At 36.9% G+C, this 22,089-nt stretch overlaps 1 protein-coding gene across 2 annotated transcripts in view; it reads right to left on the bottom strand.

Moving 5' to 3' along the window:
- Nucleotides 1–493: 493 nt before the first annotated feature.
- Nucleotides 494–22,089, bottom strand: part of LOC145996899 (phospholipid scramblase 1-like) — a 31,932-nt gene continuing 10,336 nt past the window's right edge. For both annotated transcript variants that reach the window (XM_083133458.1, XM_083133459.1), the window contains exons 4-6: nt 13,618–13,785; nt 7,053–7,199; nt 494–597 (exon numbers count right to left, since the gene is read on the bottom strand). In XM_083133458.1, coding sequence (XP_082989584.1) covers nt 547–597; nt 7,053–7,199; nt 13,618–13,785 — 366 coding nt within the window. In that variant the 3' untranslated portion in view covers nt 494–546. The remainder of the gene's footprint in view (nt 598–7,052; nt 7,200–13,617; nt 13,786–22,089) is intronic.

The raw sequence follows: 22,089 nt of genomic DNA on the forward strand, positions 1-22,089 counted from the left end.
CACTTGGAAACAAACACATTTAGTAAATTAATTTTGTTGGTCGCTGAACTGGCAATGCAACAGTTTATGTAAGTTAAATGAAGTTTATGTGGGCTTTTTACTTTTAAAAAAGACTAAGTTTCTGACCAAGGCAGTTTGTTAAGATAAAAAACACTTAAAAGGTAACGTATCTTAACTTAGTGTTTTTAATATGGAAACAAGGCTTAATTATATTACAATTTAAAAAAAAATAAATTATTGTATATGTGTAAGTATCTATACATTTTATAATACATAAAACGAAATTATCATATCAACTGACGACCAAATGTAAATGTTTACCAATCGCAGCCATTCATTCAATTGAAGAACTATAATACACGCACATACCTCGCTCGTGTATAACTGGCGTAACTAAGACCGAAAAAAGTTGTTACCTTCATTAAAAAGTAGGAATTAGGTGAGGTGTTGACTATATTTTGAAAGAAATAGAAAAATCAAATTTAGTTAATCTTTATTCACAAATAGCTATATACACATTAACAATGATCGTTTGCCGAATAGCACTCAATCTGTGATGCAAGCATTCTTACTTCTCATTCGCCCGAGGCCAATATCCTGAAATAATGATAGTAACACAATACTACATGATACGTACTTGGTGCATGAACAAGAAATATAGTATATAGTGATTGATTGATCGATTAAATTCATTTATTTTACTTTGCTCTTGTGTCACTTCTGGCTAATTTGCGAAAACGGTGATGAGTGATGATGTGATGAAATTGATGAATGGACACTCACAAACATCCATGCCCATGCTGGGATTCGAACCCGGGACCTTTAGCGTCGTAGCGGGATGTACAAACCACTCCGCCACGGATATATATATATATATGTATAGATATACTATGGTGTAAATATAAAAATAATGAAACAAGGTAGAAGATGCTTCCAGAACATAATTTTCATAACGAGAGTTTGTCTATAAACTGATATCAAAGGATACGAATTTTTTTCTTAAAAGGTTTCAAAAAGTAACATTCTTAATGGGAAACGCTTGAATACATCAATATTAATTCATACACTGCACCTGTACAAGAAGCGATTTAAAATTTAATCTCTCACACTGCAACACACATGCTTATCTATTTTTCTTGCTGTTTGCGAGGATAAACAAAAAACCTTGAATGTCCTATCTAAGAGAAATACTTTCAAAAGGATGTGCAATTTTTTTTTCTAGCTGAATAGAAACTGTATTCAAATACTACGACGCAACCTACATACTTATTTTCTGATTTTTTCTTTCTTTCTCATTTCATTTTTATGTATTTGTATTTTCACCATTTTTATTTTTATAATTTCATTTATATAATACGAATTCAAATTATTTGGTCAATAGAAGTAATCTGGAGGTGAATAGTAAACGTTATACTATATATGGTGTTAATGGGTTCTTGTAACAGCGTTTCAGAAACGTAAGTTTAAGTGAATTCCATGGCTCGCATTAGATGGCAGAACTGCCTCGGGGCTGAGCCTCGCCCATGTAAACAGATAATTTGAACTTGAATTTGTCTGGAATACCTACATTTTGATTGAAATTCTTTTTAACCTAATATTTCTACATGTCATTTTTCCACCAGTTGCCATATATCTTTGTGCAAAACAACATTTTTCATGCAGCTATCAACGAATTATCTGTCCCTAAAAGTATATTATAAAATATTATTTACACTATGCAGGAAGACGGATGCACGTGTATATCTGAGAAACAAGGATATACGCTGGTGGTTCCTTCAGAAACACGACGTAACATTTTATTTGAGAACATAGAATGGTTTCTAACATCCACTGCCTTTAAAAGTTCTACATCGTTAGAGGATATGTAATGAAAAATCCAGTGCAGTGAGTGGTAGTTGCAACTGGTGTCACATAAAATGCATTAAGTGAAAGGAATGCGATACGAAAGGATACGCGAACTTGTTATGCTCCCGCCTAATTCAGAAATACGATATTAAAAATGTTAAATTTAAGAACAAATACTTTGATCATAATATAAAGTCAATTCTGTAATCATAACAAATGCTTACTGACTAAACTGTAAGTTTCCTTCCGGTTGCTGAATGTTAGTTATTTATAGATATTATGCTGCATACTAATAAACATATACTAATTGTTTCTGTTTTGTGCACTGTGGCAAGTATAATTGGAGTTGGATTTTTCGAGATGAATATTGTTATTACATGATTGAGTGTTTTCATTTAAGTGTAGATTTGTATGAAACTATTATCAGTAGAAGCTATATGTACGAGCTAGTGTGAATGCTTATGTACAGGGTTATTCAAAAATAAATTAATTGACACTTTGAAATGATTGTAACTTGTGTTGTTATTGGGACGTCCTAATATGTTATGTATGTATGTATGAAAATACTAACTAAAAGTTTTATTTCAGTGACGACCTGCAAGCGTAGTGCCTGCCAATGACACCACGTGACCACTTTTCAAAAAATGGCTGCTTCCCCGACGGAGAAGGTCTTTTGTGTTATGGAGTTTTGCAAGTCCGAGTACGTTACCGCAGCGCGTCGCAAATTTAGGACCGAATTTGAAATGGTTCTAAAGAGCACGCAATCAATCTAAGACGATTGGATAAGAACATTTAAAGAGACAGGATGTCTCTGTAAAGCTGAAACCAGTGGGAGGCCATTAACATCGGAAGAACGGGTAGAAGAGATCCGGGAAGCATTCCTCCGAAGTTCAAGAAAATCAACATCTCGTGCCATGCCAAGCTGAAGACCGCTAGGTGGAGCCTTTTTCAATTCGGTCCTGAATTTGTGACGAGCTGTGGTAGCGAACTGAGACTTGCCAAAATCCATAACACAAAAGGCCTTTTCTGTCGGGAAAGCAGACATTTTGGGAAAAGTGGGCACGTGGCGTCATTGACAGATACTACATTTGCAAGCGGTCACTGAAATAAAACTTTTTGTGTTACTATTTTCACATATAAATAAGATATTAGCACATCTCAATAACTACACAAGTTACATTCAATTCAAAGTGTGAATATATTTTTAATAGCGTTGTTTTTCATCCAATAACTTAAGGTTTATCCCACTTCTGAGAGGGTGTCAGAGTATGCTGGTAACCACGGCCATAAATTGGGACCTAATTTTGAGGGGGCAGAATCAGACTGGGCCTAATTTTGAGGGCGATGAAATCAAACTGGGCCTAATTTTGAGAGGGTAGAATCAGACTGGGCCTAATTTTGGGGGGGTAGAATCAAACTGGGCTTGATTTTGAGGGGGTACAATCAGACTGGTCCGAATTTTGAGGGGCTAGAATCAAACTGGGCCTAATTTTGAGGTGGGTAGAATCAAACTGGGCCTAATTTTGAGGGGGTAGAATCAAACTGGGCCTAATTTTGAGACGGTAAAATCAGACTGGTCCGAATTTTGAGGGTGTAGAATCAAACTGGGCCTAATTTTGAGGTGGGTAGAATCAAACTGGGCCTAATTTTGAGGGGGTAGAATCAAACTGGGCCTAATTTTGAGATGGGTAGAATCAAACTGGGCCTAATTCTGAGGTGGGTAGAATCAAACTGGGCCTAATTTTGGGGGGGTAGAATCAAACTGGGATTAATTTTGAGGGGGTAGAATCAAACTGGGCCTAATTTTGGGGGGGTAGAATCAAACTGGGCCTAATTTTGAGAGGGTAAAATCAGACTGGGCCTAATTTTGAGGGGGTAGAATCAAACCTGGGGCTGAAGTTTGGGGAAAGAGAATCGAAAAGTTTTCCATCCAATGAAAACAACATTCAGGATTATTTGCTAAATTACTGTGACGTTTGCGAAATCAGAAATATTATTCACTATTACTTTGTTCCTCAGGTCCCATAACTTTTAAATTTTAATAAACAAACCTGAAATTTTGGGGGGGCAAGTGCCTCCCCCTTGCCCCCGCCAAGTTACGCCTATGCTGGTAACGTCTTGTTGTTCTTGACAGGGAAGAGGCTGATAAAATCAAGTAACGAAACAAACTGTAAACGCATGAAAAGAGAAGTAGTATTTCACTCTTGCAAAGCCTGGAAGAATCCGTTGGGAAGGTACAGTCACCGCCAATAATATTGAGACACATAGATCCTGGCCTTCCTGCAATGCGTATGTGTGTATGTAGGGAATAGCAGAACTTTATATTGAAAAGTATCTTTTGAAGCCGGCTGATCGCCGTCGAATTGTGCAACACACACGCATTGCAGGGAAGCCAGTATTTTAGGATCTCTGTGTCCCATTTCTATTGCCTGTGACTGTACACCCGCCTATTTTGAATTATTACAAGGACTGAATTGATTGATTGATTGATTTAGTTTATTTTACTTCGCGTTTTGTGCCTCTTGGCTAATTTGCGAAGATGGGGATGAGTGATGAAATGATGAAATTGATGAATGGAGATTCACAAACAACCTAGCCCGAGCGGGATTCGAACCCGGAACCCTTGGCGTCGAAGAAGGACTGAAAAGAAGGAGTAAAGACATAGAGGAGCAGAATAACAAAACCTAATCTGAACTGAAAAAATCTTTGCATCTTGCTCGCGAAAATACTAACCTCATTAAAAAGCAGACAAGAAGTGTAGCAGCTTATCTTGGGGCAGATTACGCCTATTACTTGGACCTAGGATCGCGCGAATTTGAAGCGAAAATTTGCTCTTCCGTGCAGTGTGATCATGAAGTTTCCTCTCGCTTATTATATTATCACTTCAATTTATTATTACGTATATTCAACTAATAATAGCTACAAGCGGCTGTAAGTAGGCTATGATTCAAACCAAAGATTAGCCTCACGAATTGAAACCATCGCGTTCTTTAGAATGAAAAATATCTACTCTACATCTTATCTAATATCTAAACGTGAATCAAAAGCACGTGATCATCTCCGCTCCTCGCGGTGACAGCTTCAAGTCTGCATACTGCTACAATGCCGTACCGTACCGTTACCCATGAATAAACCTCGGATTTCAGATTTTTAACCTATTTTATTCCTTTGCAGATAAATAAGAAATGACAAGTTATGTCAGGGTTTCATTAAAAAACGTAACAACTGACGAAGATTTATTGTGTTTAAAGCAACCTATTTTGCTTGTCAGAACCTATTTTAGGTTTATGTGCCTAACTTAATACTTTTTAAATGTTTTTTATGTACTTTTTAAGATTTTATAGGATTTTTATATCTGACAGAGGCATTTACTCGTTTTGGTGACGAGACAATTCAATGACTGGTGTGTTTGGAACACGTTTTCTGTCGATTACTCCCCACCCCCTTACAAGTCAATGCTGTATCTTCAAAGCTCTAAACAAAGCAAAATGGCTGGCACCACTGTTATCTGCACACAGTGGCGGCGATTAGATGGGCCAGTACACCCCCCTATTGTTAGTAAACTGTCCTTGTCCCCCATCCTCCTTTACCAGTTTTGGCACCCAATCGCCTCTACTGCCTGCACAGTCCAAAGTGCAAACTTCTTATACGTATCGTCTTCCTCGCTTTCGCGTCAGTTCGGTCCTTTTGTGGTATTCACGCCCTGCGAAATAACGTTTCAGCATTAAATTTGCATCACTAACTATGTTTCTGTTGAAAGATAATTTTCATCATGTAAAATGATCCTCACACGCAAAAGGTGGAGTTTGACTATGATTCAGGGTGGACAATAGGACCATTATAAAATTCAAGAATATCTAATTCAAGGCGTACTTTTAAAAAATGCAAAGGTGCAGATGTTTTCTCTATACCGACCTTAGGTACGACTGACTCTCACCACCCACACACACAAATATTTATCAATATAAAGGGTATGTGTGATTCCAATGCACCCCAAAATGTACCTAATCAACTTCAAGATATCTAACAGCACTTTGTAATAATCTTTCTGTCAGATAGATTTTTCTGCAAAAGACACTGACAAAGTAAACGGATTGAGAGAATTCTGTTTTATTTTCCATGCAACTTTCTTTTTCAGCCTCGATATAAAATAAAAATGAAACCTAAACTGAGAGAAACTTGCCTCAGGGCATTTGTAAATATTTATACATTTATTGCGATTTGTATTAATTAATAACAAATTGGAATAGATGAAACATCTGCTTGTACCTTGTTTTCATTTTTATCAAAATTCACACATAATTCCCAGAACCAATAAATAATTCTTACATAATTCCAGGAGCCAGCAATTCACGTATATTTCCCAGAATTCAATGAATCCCAAGTGATATTGTGAAGCAAATTATACACACACAATTCGTTTTTCTTATCAACAAGTAACTTCTGCTAACAGCACAAGTATAGTATTACAATAATTTGTGGATAATTTTGAAAATGATGCAAAGAAAATGAAAATTTGGTTGTGCTAAAACTTCTTACGATTCTTTTGATTTTTTTAACGATTGTATCTAACAGTATTTTTCAGCAATCTTGTACCATTTAAGTTTTTTGGAATCTACTTTAGGATTTTTCGAGCTTAATTTATTATTTTTAGAATCTATTTCAGAATTTTTTTAAACATGTTTTACGATTTTTGAAGCCTATTTTAGGAACCTTAAAGCACACTTTTTAGAACCTTAAAATCCAAGGTCTACTCATGAATCAGATGTTGAGAGGCTTCCCCATTGCACGAACGCGACCGCCGAATCCTCCTTCCTCGCTCACTCCCACCTTTCCGTCACTCTCACAACGCTACAGTACCGCTGCTCGCTTTGCAGTTCACATGTGCATTCGGAAGCGCTGTTTCGCATGCACTGCTGGTTCATCAGACCTGACCAGGCTGAAGTATTTCTTACACTCTCTGTCCCTGGGGTGACCCTTTTCGAAGACACCTAAAGACCTCCCGTCCACGTAATACAACCTGGACTGCATTTTGCAGCCTAGCGAGGCTCTGGCGTCTGGACTCACTGGCAGTGTGTTTGTGTTTGTTCTTTCATCCATCTTATGTTATCATTCATGCTCATGTTCGCGATTAGCCAAGAGTGGCAGAAAAAGCGAAGCAAAATAAATAAAAATCATTCAATCAGCTCTCTCCTGAAAACACTTACAATATACATGCATGCCACAAGGAGGGATGCTTTCATCCCGATGGACAGGTCTTTGGAGAATTTGATGCTGAAGATGTCGCTGAGGGCCAGTGACTCGAACCTCCAGATCGCCTCTCCCACTGAAGTCTTGCTGTTTCTTGCGTAAATCTGCAAAGAGATATTCTTATAAGTAAGGATATTTCGTATAGATTTGTCGTCGTGATTTGGATTTAGGGGTTGTAGGATGGGGTTCGGTTTTGAAAACTCACATTACATACACTATCTGCGAGTATCATCCAGAAAATAACTAACATTTTTAAGTAAAACACAAACGACAAATAATGTGTGGAGGTGAATCCTTGGGTAATTACTTAATAATAAAAGCAAATCTTACAAACAGCAACAATAAAATATGTGAGGAAACTAGGAGTGACAAAGTCAGAAATCAAACAATTAGAGTAACGTTAAATACAAAACTAATGCATGACTCAGATGGTTTGGACACCAAGGCACAATATCAGAACGTCGAATACCTAAACAGGTATGGGAGGCAAGAATGGATATGAAGAGACCGAAAGGAAGACCACGTAGGACATGTAATGGGGATGTGAAAGATATCCTAAACAGGAGGAACATCTCTTGCAGTGAAGGAAGAAAGTCGGCATAATGTGATAACAGATGGTGAGCTCTCTGTAAAACCTCGATACCAATAAGCAGAAGAGGATTGGAATACAGTAAAACCTCGTTAATCCGGACTAATGGTTTGCCGGTTTAACGAAAGTCAGGACTAACTGAAATAACCTAAAACAATGCATTAAAACTCCGTTTATAGCAACAAAACACGTTTATTATGGTGTATTTAAAGGGCATAGGCTCAAATACACTATACAGTACAGTAAAATGTAAAGCAATACTGTAGTAGATACAATGCGGTACGTACAGTGGGATCCACTAGTAATTTTTGTCAAATTGTCCATGACTATTTTTATTAATTTTTCTCTAACATCCTATGTGTTTTTAAGCGATGGATTTTTATGTACGCTGGTGCAGAAGTTGCCAACAGCTTGTTTTGAGTTTCCTTTTAATTCTTGAAGCTCTTATTGGATCAAATAAAGTGCACGAACATGGTGATGGACAATTTGCACTGTAATCAGGGATGGCGCCACAAAAATTTCTGTGGCCACCCGATTGCCCACCCAATCAAATTCAATAAGTAGAGTGGGATCCATGAGTATTACCGTGAAAATTGTCCATGACTATTTTCATTACTTTTTCTCTTACATCCTGTGTGTTTTTAAGCGTTGGATTTTTATGTATGCTGGTGCAGAAGTTGTCAACAGCTTGTTTTGAGTTTTATTTTTAATTCTTGAAGCTCTTATTTGGTCAAATAAAGTGCACGAACATGGTGATGGACAATTTGCACGGTAATACTCATGGATCCCACTGTACATATACTTGGAGATATGTGAATAATTCGATAAATAAGTGTATTCTGGTGTTCATAACATGTATATTTTACTGTGAATATTATCTATGCTAGAAATATTCACATATTATCAACCCATAAAAAGCCAATTTTGTCATTAGAAAGTGAAAGTAAATACTAGAGCTATTGAAACAAAAACTGTGATCAAATGAAATGAATACTTCCATGATTAAAAGCAGTTAGTAGGCTTAGGAAAATTATGCAGGGTATGATCAAGATTAGGCTATATCAGAATTTAGGTCGAACTTGAGGACTGCAGCTCCGGGCCTCCACATACGTATATAAATCTCGGCCTGGGTATGGTTAAAATAATCTCTAAGTAAACAAATAAAATCATCATCTTAGCGTTACTTCCTCCGGCAACACAATACATTATTTTGACTTTTTAATTATTATTATTAGAATAATTTAATCAAGAAGACTTAGATGGGCAGGCCATGTGACACGAATGGCAGAGGAAAAAAAATAGTTTATAAGATTCTTGTTTGGAAACCTGATCGTAAGAGACCACCAGTAGGAAGGCCAAGATGAGGATGGAGGGATAACGTTGAGATGGACCTATAAGAAATCGGCAAGGATCGAAAACATTGGATTGAACTAGCCCCGAATAGGGACAGATGGAAGCAGTGGCGTACGCAAGGGGGGGTTACCGGGTTTAAACCCCCCCCCTTGAGCTCTTGAAATATTATGGAAAATGCTGTAGAAAAAATTAAAAATGGCTAATTTATCACAGTCAAAGATCTGCGACAGTAATAATAATAATAATAATAATAATAATAATAATTTGGATTATTATTCCCATGCAGCATGAAGAAAAACACAACATTCCAAACACAATCTAAGCGGCCGCAAAGTTCAATTTTGCAATTTTCTTTTGCAAAAAGTCGCGCAGTGACTCTTGCGAGAATTGTGAAAATTCCTTGCTTCGTCCTTATTGCAAACGTTCTTCCCGGTAATGATTTCACATCCCCTTGTGAACTCTCAAGTGATGCTGAGTTTACATCCACATCATTAAATAATGTCGAAGAAGTCTTTTGTGAATCACCTAGAAGGGATAAATGTGTTGGAATGTCTATAAACTTACTTTACAACGAAAACATAGACTCAGTGGAATTTAGCAACATGTATTCTCGCACTTCATCACCACCCTGGGTGAGTTCCATAGGTAAAGGTAATGTAAATTCCCCCGTGTATATAGCACCGTGCCATGAAGTCACACATAGTGGTGTGGTGGGCCCCAAAGATTCTTGATCTCGAACTATTTTGCAGGTGATGTGATCAGCACCATGCTCCGGCAGCCTTCATCCCCCAAGGTTGCTCTCAGATACCCATAGGCTGGGTGCGGAGACAAGGCTGGATAAATTCCAACCAATTCCGGGAATCGAACCCGGATATCCCACGAAGTTGTCAGACTAGACCAGCGCGGCTCCTTGAATTAGTTTCATATTTCGATTATTTCAATAAATTTAATATATTTGCTTGTTTTTATGGATTTTCTTCACACTTAAAATGTCTCACTTATCATATACAAATAACCGTTGACTAGACAATTATTTTGAAACAAAAGAATTGTAATTTTGTTCTATTTCTTTCATAAATAGCAGCTGCATTAGTAGTAATTAAACTAATTAATTAATTATAAGAATTATTAATTAATTTATTATTATTATTAATTATTTAAAGTATAATAAAACAATGGTAATGTGAATTTGTGGAAAGTTTTCGAGATAACACCCCCCTTGATGAAATCCTGCGTACGCTACTGGATGGAAGGCTTCTGTTGCTGAAGTCATAAACCATCGGGTTTAATTATGCTAGAGAGTATAATATAGTTTTAAATTAGCTCTGCATTAAAATTCCAGAAGTGTCCGTTTTTATTTCATTACAATTTTTATATACTTGTAATCTTCAAATATCAATATGGTATTCGAAATATCAACTTTATATTCATTTTACTAATAAGAAGGAATCATAATAATCATTACAATACTGAAGTGAATAAATTTTAATAAACCAGTTATGTATGGAAAAAGCCACAGAATTATTCAATTGCTAATGAGTGGCTCATCCAATTTAGAAATCCTCGTTCCATACATAAATTTTGCCACATGAATCAGCCGAAAATGTCAACAGAATCTGTAGATGCAGCTGAAGTAAAGAAAAAAGTTATGTCACGAAGTATCCAGAAGACGATTTTATTAGTTTGTTTTTAAATCCACTTTTATGCTCAGATAGGCTAATCGGGACTAAACCTACAGTTTAACATGGAACCAGTGTGCATTGTGCTTCCACCAGAGGAGGGTGGAGTCGAACACAGGACGTCTTCATTATAATGCGACAGCGTTATGCCTTTGGGGAAAAATATACAGAAAGAACTCGCACCAAACGTGGCATTTTATCACCACAGAAGGTGCGTCCATTTTAGGAGGGTGATTGCCTGAGACAAATATTTGAGACTTTCGGAAAACAACATCATTGTTCACGGAATTAGCTGCCTTGACTTGATCCACTAATGAAACGCTGTGCAATTGAAACTACCATCTCAACTTTCTAAGAGGTATGAACTAATGCAACTCCATTTTTGGAAGAGTGAGTTGTGGTTGATTTGTTATATTTAACCTTTAAACAGCCGAGCCGGTTTTCGAAAGTAACCCCTCTCTCGCCGCGGCCTTTGCGCGCTATTTTTAAATTATTACACGTATTTCAGAAAAACGTTATATCTCGGAGACTATTTGAGCAATCTACTTCCGATAACTTTTGTTTGAAAACAAAAACATCGGAGCACGCGACCGTGTACAATTTAGAAAGCCCAAGTGAGAAAAACGGGGTTGGGAGGGGCCAAGTCCCCAAATTTCAATGAAAAAATCGCGTTCGCCCCCCTCTTCTACCGTTATTTTGGAAAAAGGGTGCAAACTTTTGCATTGTTTTCAAAGAGTAGACCTTTTGCAACAAAGTGAAACTTGTTTCAAGTTCTAGTTCTCATACAAGCTGAAATATGACGCAATATGTACAATTTGCATTTTGGCTAAAAATAGCTAATTTGCATATTAGAGAAAAAGGGGGGGGGGTTCTTCCACATGGCATTTAAATGTCTTGTCTCAACATCTGTCAGCGTTTACAACCTCACATACAAGTATGAAGGTCCTAAAAGCACGTGAATGTTGTAATCGGCACCATGGGTCATATATGACCCATTGGCTGTTTAAAGGTTAAAATCATTTTTCTGCTAATTTTGATAATGACGACGATAAGGTTCAATGGTGATTAGATTAAAGTTACGAAGGGGCGAAAACAAACACAAGCTGACACTCAAAATACAAACCCTAATAAATTATTACTTTGACAGTGCTTTGACTCGTTGCCTGAAAAATCAAGTTTCCAGGGTGTGATGCACAGGATAGAGGTTGACATTCTAGTGTGTTCGAAATGGTCACGCCATGCAACCCAAGTCATTATGAAAAATAGATGAATTATTACTGGCACGGTGATCAACTTCGATGAATTCCTTGTGTCCTAAATCATTTTGTTACCTCAAAGAATATGTTCATGTAACCAACCATACGTGTATTGCTTCTCCTGCATTAGTAACATGACAGTTCAGAAAATGAATAGCAACTTAGCTAATAATCTCTTCAATTCTGAACAGATTTTTCGATCTTACCTGTTTGTGAGTGATATTCTGTCAAAATAGCCTTTCATTAGCCTAGGAATACTTCATGGACAATGAACAAAGAATTTGATTTCCGTGTGTGTTTGAAATAATTCCTAATAAGACGTTCATTTTAATACAAACACTCAGTGGCGGCGATTAGGAGGACCGGGAATTGGGGGATGCAGTTCCCTCGCCAAATTTTGCCACTTTTTGTCCCCGCACTATGGCCTCTTTATGCTAAGCCTTTTCTACCAAGAGAAAGTATATTGTCCTTGCTCATCAAATGTTGGCACCCAATCGCCGCTACTACAAACATTCAGATAGATTTCTCAGTTGTACAAACCTTGTAAGCTAAGAAAAGTGACCCCCAAGGAGTAAGAAAACTCAGTTAAAAACTCATACGATGAAAATACTATGCTCAGGAACATGCATTTAAATTACGAGAAACTTCACGATTGTTTACCATCGCACTTTCTATCATTGTCGCCGAATACATAAAATCAAATATGTGCATTGTATTTGCAACACAAGCTTAAACCTAATTCACATTTATTTCACTGTATTAACATGCATGGAAGAATGTGATTAGAATGTATGACTGGGGTATGGCTGCGCATGGGTAAACACTTCCTTGAAATAATTGTGTCCATCAGAGACAAAGCGAAAGGAAATGGAACAAGATGCGACAATGGATTAGAAAATAATAAAGAGGAAAACAAGAAAAAGAAAAGGAAAAGAAGTAAGAGGAAAATCGGGAGTGTAAGAGAGAGGGGATACATACGTCTTACATACACTTATAAACTATGTATTGTCTTACATTTATACTGCCCACCCTAATCTATCAATAAGGAGATTCTGCCCACCCTGTCGAAAATTTCTGGCGCCGCCCCTGACTGTAATACTCATGGATCCCACTGTACATACGCCATACCCATATTATGATGAATGATAATGTCATCAGTGGTTGACTGCCTTTTCTTTGGGAAGTTCTCCCATGGACGTTGGATTTTTAGCCGTTACGGAGCAATATGACGAATGCGATTGTTGACTTCTAGCCACATTTAAAACCTTACATTCTGCCTTTTTTTTTTTGTCCTTTTGCCTGTCCGAATTATCGGGGTCTGGATTAACAGGCTTTACTGTAAGTAAGTATGTTACGTTATTTTTTCTGCCAGTTTTGGTTAATCGCGAGTCTGAGTATGAGCGATTATTAGATGAAATGGAGGAAGGGACACTCCCAAAGAATGCCCATGCCTGCGCCAAGACTCGAACTTGGGATCTCTATCGCGAGATCGAAGATCGGCCACCGAAGAAAAGGTGATATGTGGCTGTTGCAAGATACTTCCTATCTCCATTTGGTATGAAATGGACTTCTTAAAATTAATATTATTAAATTAATGAAATTAAAGGACCCGTCCCAAAAATTTGTTTTATAAAAATAAACTCACATTATAAATGGCATCTTGGCAACAAAGGCAGCAGAGTGTCGCTGATTTGAGGGTGAATATCGTGTCCCCTTGCTCATTTTGAATGGTGTAGATTGGTCCCCTGATGGAGAATATGTTCTTGTTGACAACGGCCAGATGGTGTCTCGGTAAACTCTGGATCACAATTCGCTGGTGGAAGAAAACATAAACTACATTATGTTATTCGTAGATTCTCGGCTGAAAATTGAGAAATTCATAACAAATTATTTTATATATTTTTTTCACTATTTTCCTATCACAAAATACAACAATTAAGATGTGATTTTCTTTCAAATAGTAAAACAATTTAACAATATAAATTTCAATGAATCCCGTTTTTCAGAAATCAAATTGAGATGCTTGAAATTGTATTTATCTTAAAATGTTATTTAAGGTACCTTTATAAATATTAATTAATTAGTATCTGTAGAATTCAGTTCGTCTAAAGAATTCCAAAAAACATTTCAAAACCTTACAAAATGTAAAATACTACTGTTTGGTTCGAGAATTAATAAGACTTTCAACTTGCAGTCATTTCCATAAAATATTATAAATTGTGAGTTTTGCTACAGACGTATACTTGTTTGAAAAATATATTTTATCATTTATTATGAAACTTTACACTATTTGGAACATCACTGAGAATACCGGACATTGCCAGATGCCACCGTTTCTGAGATATACCACATTAAAAGTATTCAATATAGCGGACTCTTTTCTAGAAGGCCGCCGATAGCACGAAAATAGCCATTAGGTATTTCACAGAAAATATCTTAAATGGTATGAGAATTAATCCTGCCAAGTTCCCTGATTTTATCAAATGTAAATTATTCGTGACTTAGCCATCGGACTGTGATAAATACAGGCTTTTTGGGACTATCCTCCATTTGAAGACATATTTTATGCTACATATTTCATTAAAAGTAAACAAAAATTTATTTAGTTTTAAAGCTTATAAATTAGGCTACAACTTTATTCGAAACTACTTCCTGTCGCTTAATTTATTAAAAAGTTACAAGGTAAAAACTTTCCAATGCACAGAAAAATTATATTTTTTAAAGATTTTTTTGTCACGTGCCAGTTCCGACGGCACAATGAGAAATGCAAGGAATAAATGTTTCCCGAGAGCGACGATAGATGGCAGCACGCCATATAAAGAAGAGCAGAGTTCATTGTAGAAACTAGGAGCGGAGAAGATTATAGTAAATGCAAAATACATAAAGGAAGAGTATAAAAATTATAGATGGAGTGAATAAAATGTTGATGGCCAATTAAGGTAATTAAGAATATGCTCGTATATAAAACAATTATGAAAGTTAATAAGTGAGCAAATGAATTCAGAAATATATCCTTTTTTGATCCTAGTGATCAAAATTTGATTTAATACCTCTGACGAGGAGAAAATCGTCAGCTTTTGTGCTTGTCCATCCCTCGGTGGCGCTGTGTCCAATTAGACTCCCCGAAGCACTTACGGTTGCGCTCCTTATTAGACGCACTGGGCCATAGGCAGCGCTTGCTGTTAGCGATCCTGGGCTATTTCCCTTTGGTCGTTACATATTAGGTGGCGCTACTGTCAGTTTAGACGCCTCTAATTTTTCTGTAAGTATAGCTTGTGTTGTTTGTATAATGCCAAAGAAACGGGGAAAGCGAGCACACATGTGTAAAAAATAAGACTATGCTTTAAAAGGAAAGAAAATAGATTATAAGAAAGAAAATAAGAAGAAGCCTTTTCCCAAACTAGGAGAAGAAAAGAAGAAGAAGCCTTCTCTTAAATCAAAGAAAGAAAATAAATTAGAAGGAGGAAAAGAAGAAGAAGCCTTTTCCCAAAATAGAAGGAAGAAAAGAGGAAGAAACCTTTTCACTACTCAACGATAGAAAATAAGAAGAAACCTTTTCCCAAATCAAAGATAGGAAGGAAGAAGAAGCCTCTTCCCAAAATTAGGAGAAGAAAAGAAGAAGAAGCCTTTCTTATTGGAAGGATAATCTATTTCTATTTGAAGAAGATGAAAAAGAAGGTTTCCTTTCAATGATACGTATATATATACGTATATAGAAAGAATAATATAACCGATGTAATTTTTGAATCAACATATATATATTTCATTGTACAGTGTCTCTCAAAAGTTTTAGGACAACGACATTTTAAACTAGGCAACCCAATTTACACAAGCCGTTGGTGGGTTGCGTGCAGAGTTAGGCTCAATTTCAGGGTTGCCACGTGCACAATAGATATTTATAAAATACGCGAAAGAAATATAAACAATTATTATTGTATAAAATTATTAAAAATATCACTATTATATCGCAAATGACAAAATTCTTTCTGAAAGAAAAAAATAGGTTTTCTAGTATTTTATCGCTGATGAGTCTACAGTAAGGAAAAGAGGTGAGAGGAAACGAAAGGTTACAAAGGAGAGGAGAAAGAGAAAGCGAAAGGAGAAGAGGAAAAGTAGAGGAGAGAAGAAAGATAGGATAGACGAGGAGAGGAGATGTAGTGAGGAGAATGGAAAAAGATTCGAGGAGAGATGAGGAAAAAAGAACAAAGAAGAGAAAAGAGGAGAAAAACGAGAGGAGAGGAGAGGAGAGGAGGAGACGAGAAGAGGGAAGTGGAGAGTAGAGTAAAGGAGAGAAAAAGAGAAGAACGAAAAAAGAGAGTGCAGTGGAGTCGGAAATCTAAGACAGGAATGGAGATAAGAGGAGTGGAGAAGAGTGGGATGGAGATAAGATGCGAGAAAAGTAGGGAAGGCGATATGAGATAAAAGCAGAACAGAAAGAGGGGAGAGAAGAAGGAGAAGGAACTGGAGAGAAGAGGTAGTTGCAGAAAATATCGTCTGAGCGTCAAGAATGGATGCATTGGTCAAATTATCGACATGAAACATTCAATAACATTTTGAAATGTATTGCAGAATATATTAGATCGGTGCGAAATGCCTTTTGGCTGAGTTCAGAGCAAATTAAAATCTTCCATGTAATATCTTTGATTTTACCTGCGATTACACCACTAAAAAAATGAACGTAATTTTTAATATTTATAAGAATTATTCAATTTTTCTCCACTTCTCGGTTCGTTGAAATTGAGATCGTTAATTCCAAACTGAATCATTCCGTTTCACACGGCGTGGACAATGAACACAATGGGATATGTCTAAAACTTACGAAAATTTTCTGCCACCGGAAGGGTTCGAACCTACGACCATCAGATTGACAATCCTGAACGGTAGCCACTACCCTACAAGCTTCCGTTCCTTAAACCAGGTAGAAGAACCGCTACACCACGCCTTTACCTTCGAATGAAACAACAATTTTTTCTAAGTATTCTGTCCCTTTAATATTGTAAATGTCGTTTGGTATACGTGTAGTTGAACTTTTACTTTAATTTTGATTTGCTTTCTTGTAGTATAACCGATATCTTCGAGAAATAATTTTCGAAGTAATTAAAAACGAGAATATTGGTAGTTGTGAAAATGCGAGTTATTTCTTCTAACTTATTATTGTGATTAGACATTACTAATGGAAAATATCTAGAGGCTTGAACATTACAGGACGATGTTCTTTTCCTGTGATACTGTAACAGACAAAATGCTTGTTTACTGATGCAAGTCTTGTGTCCAGAACAGTCTTATGAAATGTATTTGCTGTTGCGTAAGGTAACACGAAATAATTACACCGTGTGCGAACTACCAAATCTGTGCAACGTTATACGTAAACAGGCGGAAAATTTTATTCATAAAATCATGTCAAATTTGACAGTATTAGTCAAGAGAGACTCGTGGGACACTGCCTTAAGGTGCTGGACTAAATCCTTCAAATTTTTCTTACTCGAAGAACAACAATTTCTAAGGAAGAGCAACAGTGATGATCTTTCTTATTTCTTTTAAATGCTTACACTTTCCTTTAATTGGGTTAAAAATAAATAAGAATATTGCTTGTATTTCTGTCATTGACGTAGACCAGAGAGAGAGACAGACAGACAGACAGATATTACAAAATAGTTCAAATAGTGCGAGCGCCATTAAAGAGTCATGATAATTCTATGTTGCGTACTTAGAATTATTCATACAATAAAGAACATGTCTAATTGTGAGTTAACAAGAAAACAATAATAAAGAGACGTTTTCGCATCACGATTGCAGTTCGAAAAAGTCGGGACAGGGATTGAAAGCAACGCACTGTCCTGACTAAATCGGTAAATCGGACGTCTGCTAGCCTTGCATCAATGATTATAAAACTAAAACCACCCAATATTGCAGCTTGAAGACTTTTGCGCAAGAAACAGATTCATTTATGCAAGAGCAAAATTGAAATTTTTACACATTTCAAAAATCGACGATGTTATTTTCGTATTTATTTATTTATAGGTTCACATTTAAATATTTTAGGGTTCGAGGGGGGGAGCATGGTCCACATGGACCCTCCCCTGGGTACTGACCTTACGTAGACAGTGGAAGAGAAATTTTGGAGAACCTTTCTATTAAATTTAGTATTTACATTCACCTTATGCTCAGATAGATTAAACCGTTTATTGACAATCGTGAACTTTTCGTTTAATAGATAATATTTGGTTTTAGACGACGGGAGAACATTGGTCGAATTTCCTTTCTTGCTCTTTTGAGAGAATATATACTTCTACAATAGCAATCGCGTTCGGAAACCGTTAAAAAAAATGACTTGGTTTTCAAAGGCAGACAAGCTTGGTAGTCTAGCTTGCTCGCGATCAAAGTGACTCACTCACGCTATTCAAGGCCGCTTCTTATCGCAAAACACTGTGCTTGGATGCACACTGTCTGCACCCAGCACGTTACAACTGACCAGAGTCGAATTTTAAAGAGAATCTGAAGAATGGTAGATTTCATCAGAAGCGGCTAGGTAGGCACCATCTCAACATGCAATAGTTTAAGTGATAATTCCTGACAAACAAAAAACCGTATTGAATAATTATTGGGATAGTAATACGTGTATCCGCTCCTTTTTAACAATGTAAGCTCGAAGACAATCTGTATTCCATTTGTTTATATTGGCAACTTGGTCAACCAGAGGTTATTTTATCGCCTTCGATAATCGAATTGTCTGATCGATTATTTTTTGTTTACCCAGGAACATACCCAATAGGAGATTTCATAGACCGGGTTACGCTACTCACTCGTAGCTCCCCAATTTCTTCTGGTGGGTTTCTACCGGTCCCATACACAAGCCGAGAACCTAGAGAGTGAGCATAGGCGGACTCGAATCCATGCCGTCCTGCAGTCGGAGTGCAAAGCACAGCTCCTTTGACCGCACGGTCACGGAGGAGGACTTTTCGTATCTTACCTTTGGCTAATCGCGACGATGAGGATGAATTATGAATAGAAAAATAAAGAAGGTCACGCACAAAGTAGAGGACGATCTTCAACCTCTTGGGATGACGAGTTCAAGCCCTTAATATGAGGATTTCAACCTTAGACGACCTCAATTTCAAAATTATAAACAAAATGCCTACTTACACTAAACTTCTCATCAAGGCCAAAATAGTTTGTAACTGTGAAACTACCCCTGAATACAAATTGACATTTTTTTTCCATGTGAGTAAGAATTCAATGTTTGGCATACAGACATAGATGATACCTTTTTGAGAAACAATTAACTGTACCCTGTCCCAGCATCTCTGGAGCAAAGCCGCGCATAGCGGAAGAGAAGTGGGGAGAGGGGATCGAGTGCACAGAGCGAATCAGTGCATGCTGATGGGAAGGCTGGTAACTGCAGTGGTTTTCCTCCCTCCACGCAATCCCATTCCTCTCACGTGTTCATCCCTGCTCAGATACTTTTTTTCGTTCACCTGCTCCAGAGATAAGTGGGACAGAGTGTAGTTCGCATACATGTAGCAAGTAAAGAAACTTATCCCAGAATGAAAATTCCACATAGTTTTAAAACGTTTGTTTAAGCAATGAATGACTGGAAACGGATCACACATAATTCCCTTGCCAAAATCTAGTGGTCGAAAATTAATTTCAAGACATTTCATATCTATTCACCATATTCCAAGTTATAAGGAACTATTTTGTAGATGTTCATGAAACCGTTATAAAATTACAAATAAAATATATTCACAAGCTTAGATATACTAATACCAAGAAAGAAATTCAGAGTTAAATTTCAAATGCATGTGAATAAAGTAATTCTAGAAGTACAGAGCTATATCTGAGTATTTAACTTCTTTTTTGCAGATAACGTTTACAATATTGAGGCGACAGAATAATTAGGAACTGTAGCTCCAAGAAAACAAAGGGCGTAGTGTATTGGTTAGAATTCTTGAAAACATTGCGGTCCCACGTTCGATCCTCCATACTAGATGTTCCTTAAAAAGGAATCCCTTCCATTAAACAAGAGCATGGTAACATTATTTGTAATAGCAGTATATAGTGGCTACATTGTTCTGCATATGAAATTTATAAAAAAAATAAACAAATAAATTAATTGACGCACGTTCAACGGCATATTTTTATATATAAGATCGTGAATTATGATACTCTAACGATAATTGTGTACTGCTTCAAAGACATTGACAAATATTAATGAAATAACTATTTATATGTGTGGCAATTCAGGACATGCTAATTTTACCCCTTTTCCCACTTGAGTTCAATGCAAGGATACCTCCGCAAATATCGAATGAAAAGTTCTCACCATGTGCAATTCTCCATTAAATGTTTTCGCCGAGTCGTACTACTTTCGTTTTCTTTGTTGCAAACAATACTTGTTTGCACGTTACATGCAGGAGAGTTACATCTACATTTCACATTGGTCAGCTCCTTCTACCTGGTTTAAGGAACGAAAGCTTGTAAGGTAGTGGCTACCGTTCAGGATTGTCAATCTGATGGTCGTAGGTTCGAACCCTTCCGGTGGCAGAAAATTTTCGTAAGTTTTAGACATATCCCATTGTGTTCATTGTCCACGCCGTGTGAAACGGAATGATTCAGTTTGGAATTAACGATCTCAATTTCAACGAACCGAGAAGTGGAGAAAAATTGAATAATTCTTATAAATATTAAAAATTACGTTCATTTTTTTAGTGGTGTAATCGCAGGTAAAATCAAAGATATTACATGGAAGATTTTAATTTGCTCTGAACTCAGCCAAAAGGCATTTCGCACCGATCTAATATATTCTGCAATACATTTCAAAATGTTATTGAATGTTTCATGTCGATAATTTGACCAATGCATCCATTCTTGACGCTCAGACGATATTTTCTGCAACTACCTCTTCTCTCCAGTTCCTTCTCCTTCTTCTCTCCCCTCTTTCTGTTCTGCTTTTATCTCATATCGCCTTCCCTACTTTTCTCGCATCTTATCTCCATCCCACTCTTCTCCACTCCTCTTATCTCCTTTCCTGTCTTAGATTTCCGACTCCACTGCACTCTTTTTTTTCGTTCTTCTCTTTTTCTCTCCTTTACTCTACTCTCCACTTCCCTCTTCTCGTCTCCTCCTCTCCTCTCCTCTCCTCTCGTTTTTCTCCTCTTTTCTCTTCTTTGTTCTTTTTTCCTCATCTCTCCTCGAATCTTTTTCCATTCTCCTCACTACATCTCCTCTCCTCGTCTATCCTATCTTTCTTCTCTCCTCTACTTTTCCTCTTCTCCTTTCGCTTTCTCTTTCTCCTCTCCTTTGTAACCTTTCGTTTCCTCTCACCTCTTTTCCTTACTGTAGACTCATCAGCGATAAAATACTAGAAAACCTATTTTTTTCTTTCAGAAAGAATTTTGTCATTTGCGATATAATAGTGATATTTTTAATAATTTTATACAATAATAATTGTTTATATTTCTTTCGCGTATTTTATAAATATCTATTGTGCACGTGGCAACCCTGAAATTGAGCCTAACTCTGCACGCAACCCACCAACGGCTTGTGTAAATTGGGTTGCCTAGTTTAAAATGTCGTTGTCCTAAAACTTTTGAGAGACACTGTACATACAAGCTTCGCTATATATTTTTCTCTGTATTGTGCACAGTTTTCAGAATATAGATCCGCATTTAACTATATCCTCTTGGCTATAAAACGTTTTCTATTTGGAATTCTCGTATAAAGAACTTATACCCTATGATTAAGATATTCCTATAGCCGTGGTAAATAACAATATTTAGTGCCATACCCGAGAGGGGGTAGCAATTTTTTAAATTACAGCTGCAGAACCACTGAAACTAGAGGAAAATGAAACAACCATTAGTTAGGCAGATATAGGTCAGGAACTGAGAGTCTGCGAATATTAGGTTTGGCGCGGGATGCCTAGGCTTGCGGGGGCTTCTTTTTCAATAAGCATAAGCCACACAATTTGGCTTATTCGAGTTTTAGTCTGGTTTCTTAGCCTAAACAGGGTCTTAAAACACATTATAAGCACAGAAGAAGTGCAAAAACTATGGCTGGGAAGTGCAGAGGTGCTGAGAAAAAGGGGGGGGGGGATCCTGGCACGCACCTGACCCTC

This window comes from Lepisma saccharinum, chromosome 13 (assembly GCF_977018435.1).
Source record: "Lepisma saccharinum chromosome 13, izLepSacc3.1, whole genome shotgun sequence".
Classification (NCBI taxonomy): domain Eukaryota; kingdom Metazoa; phylum Arthropoda; class Insecta; order Zygentoma; family Lepismatidae; genus Lepisma; species Lepisma saccharinum.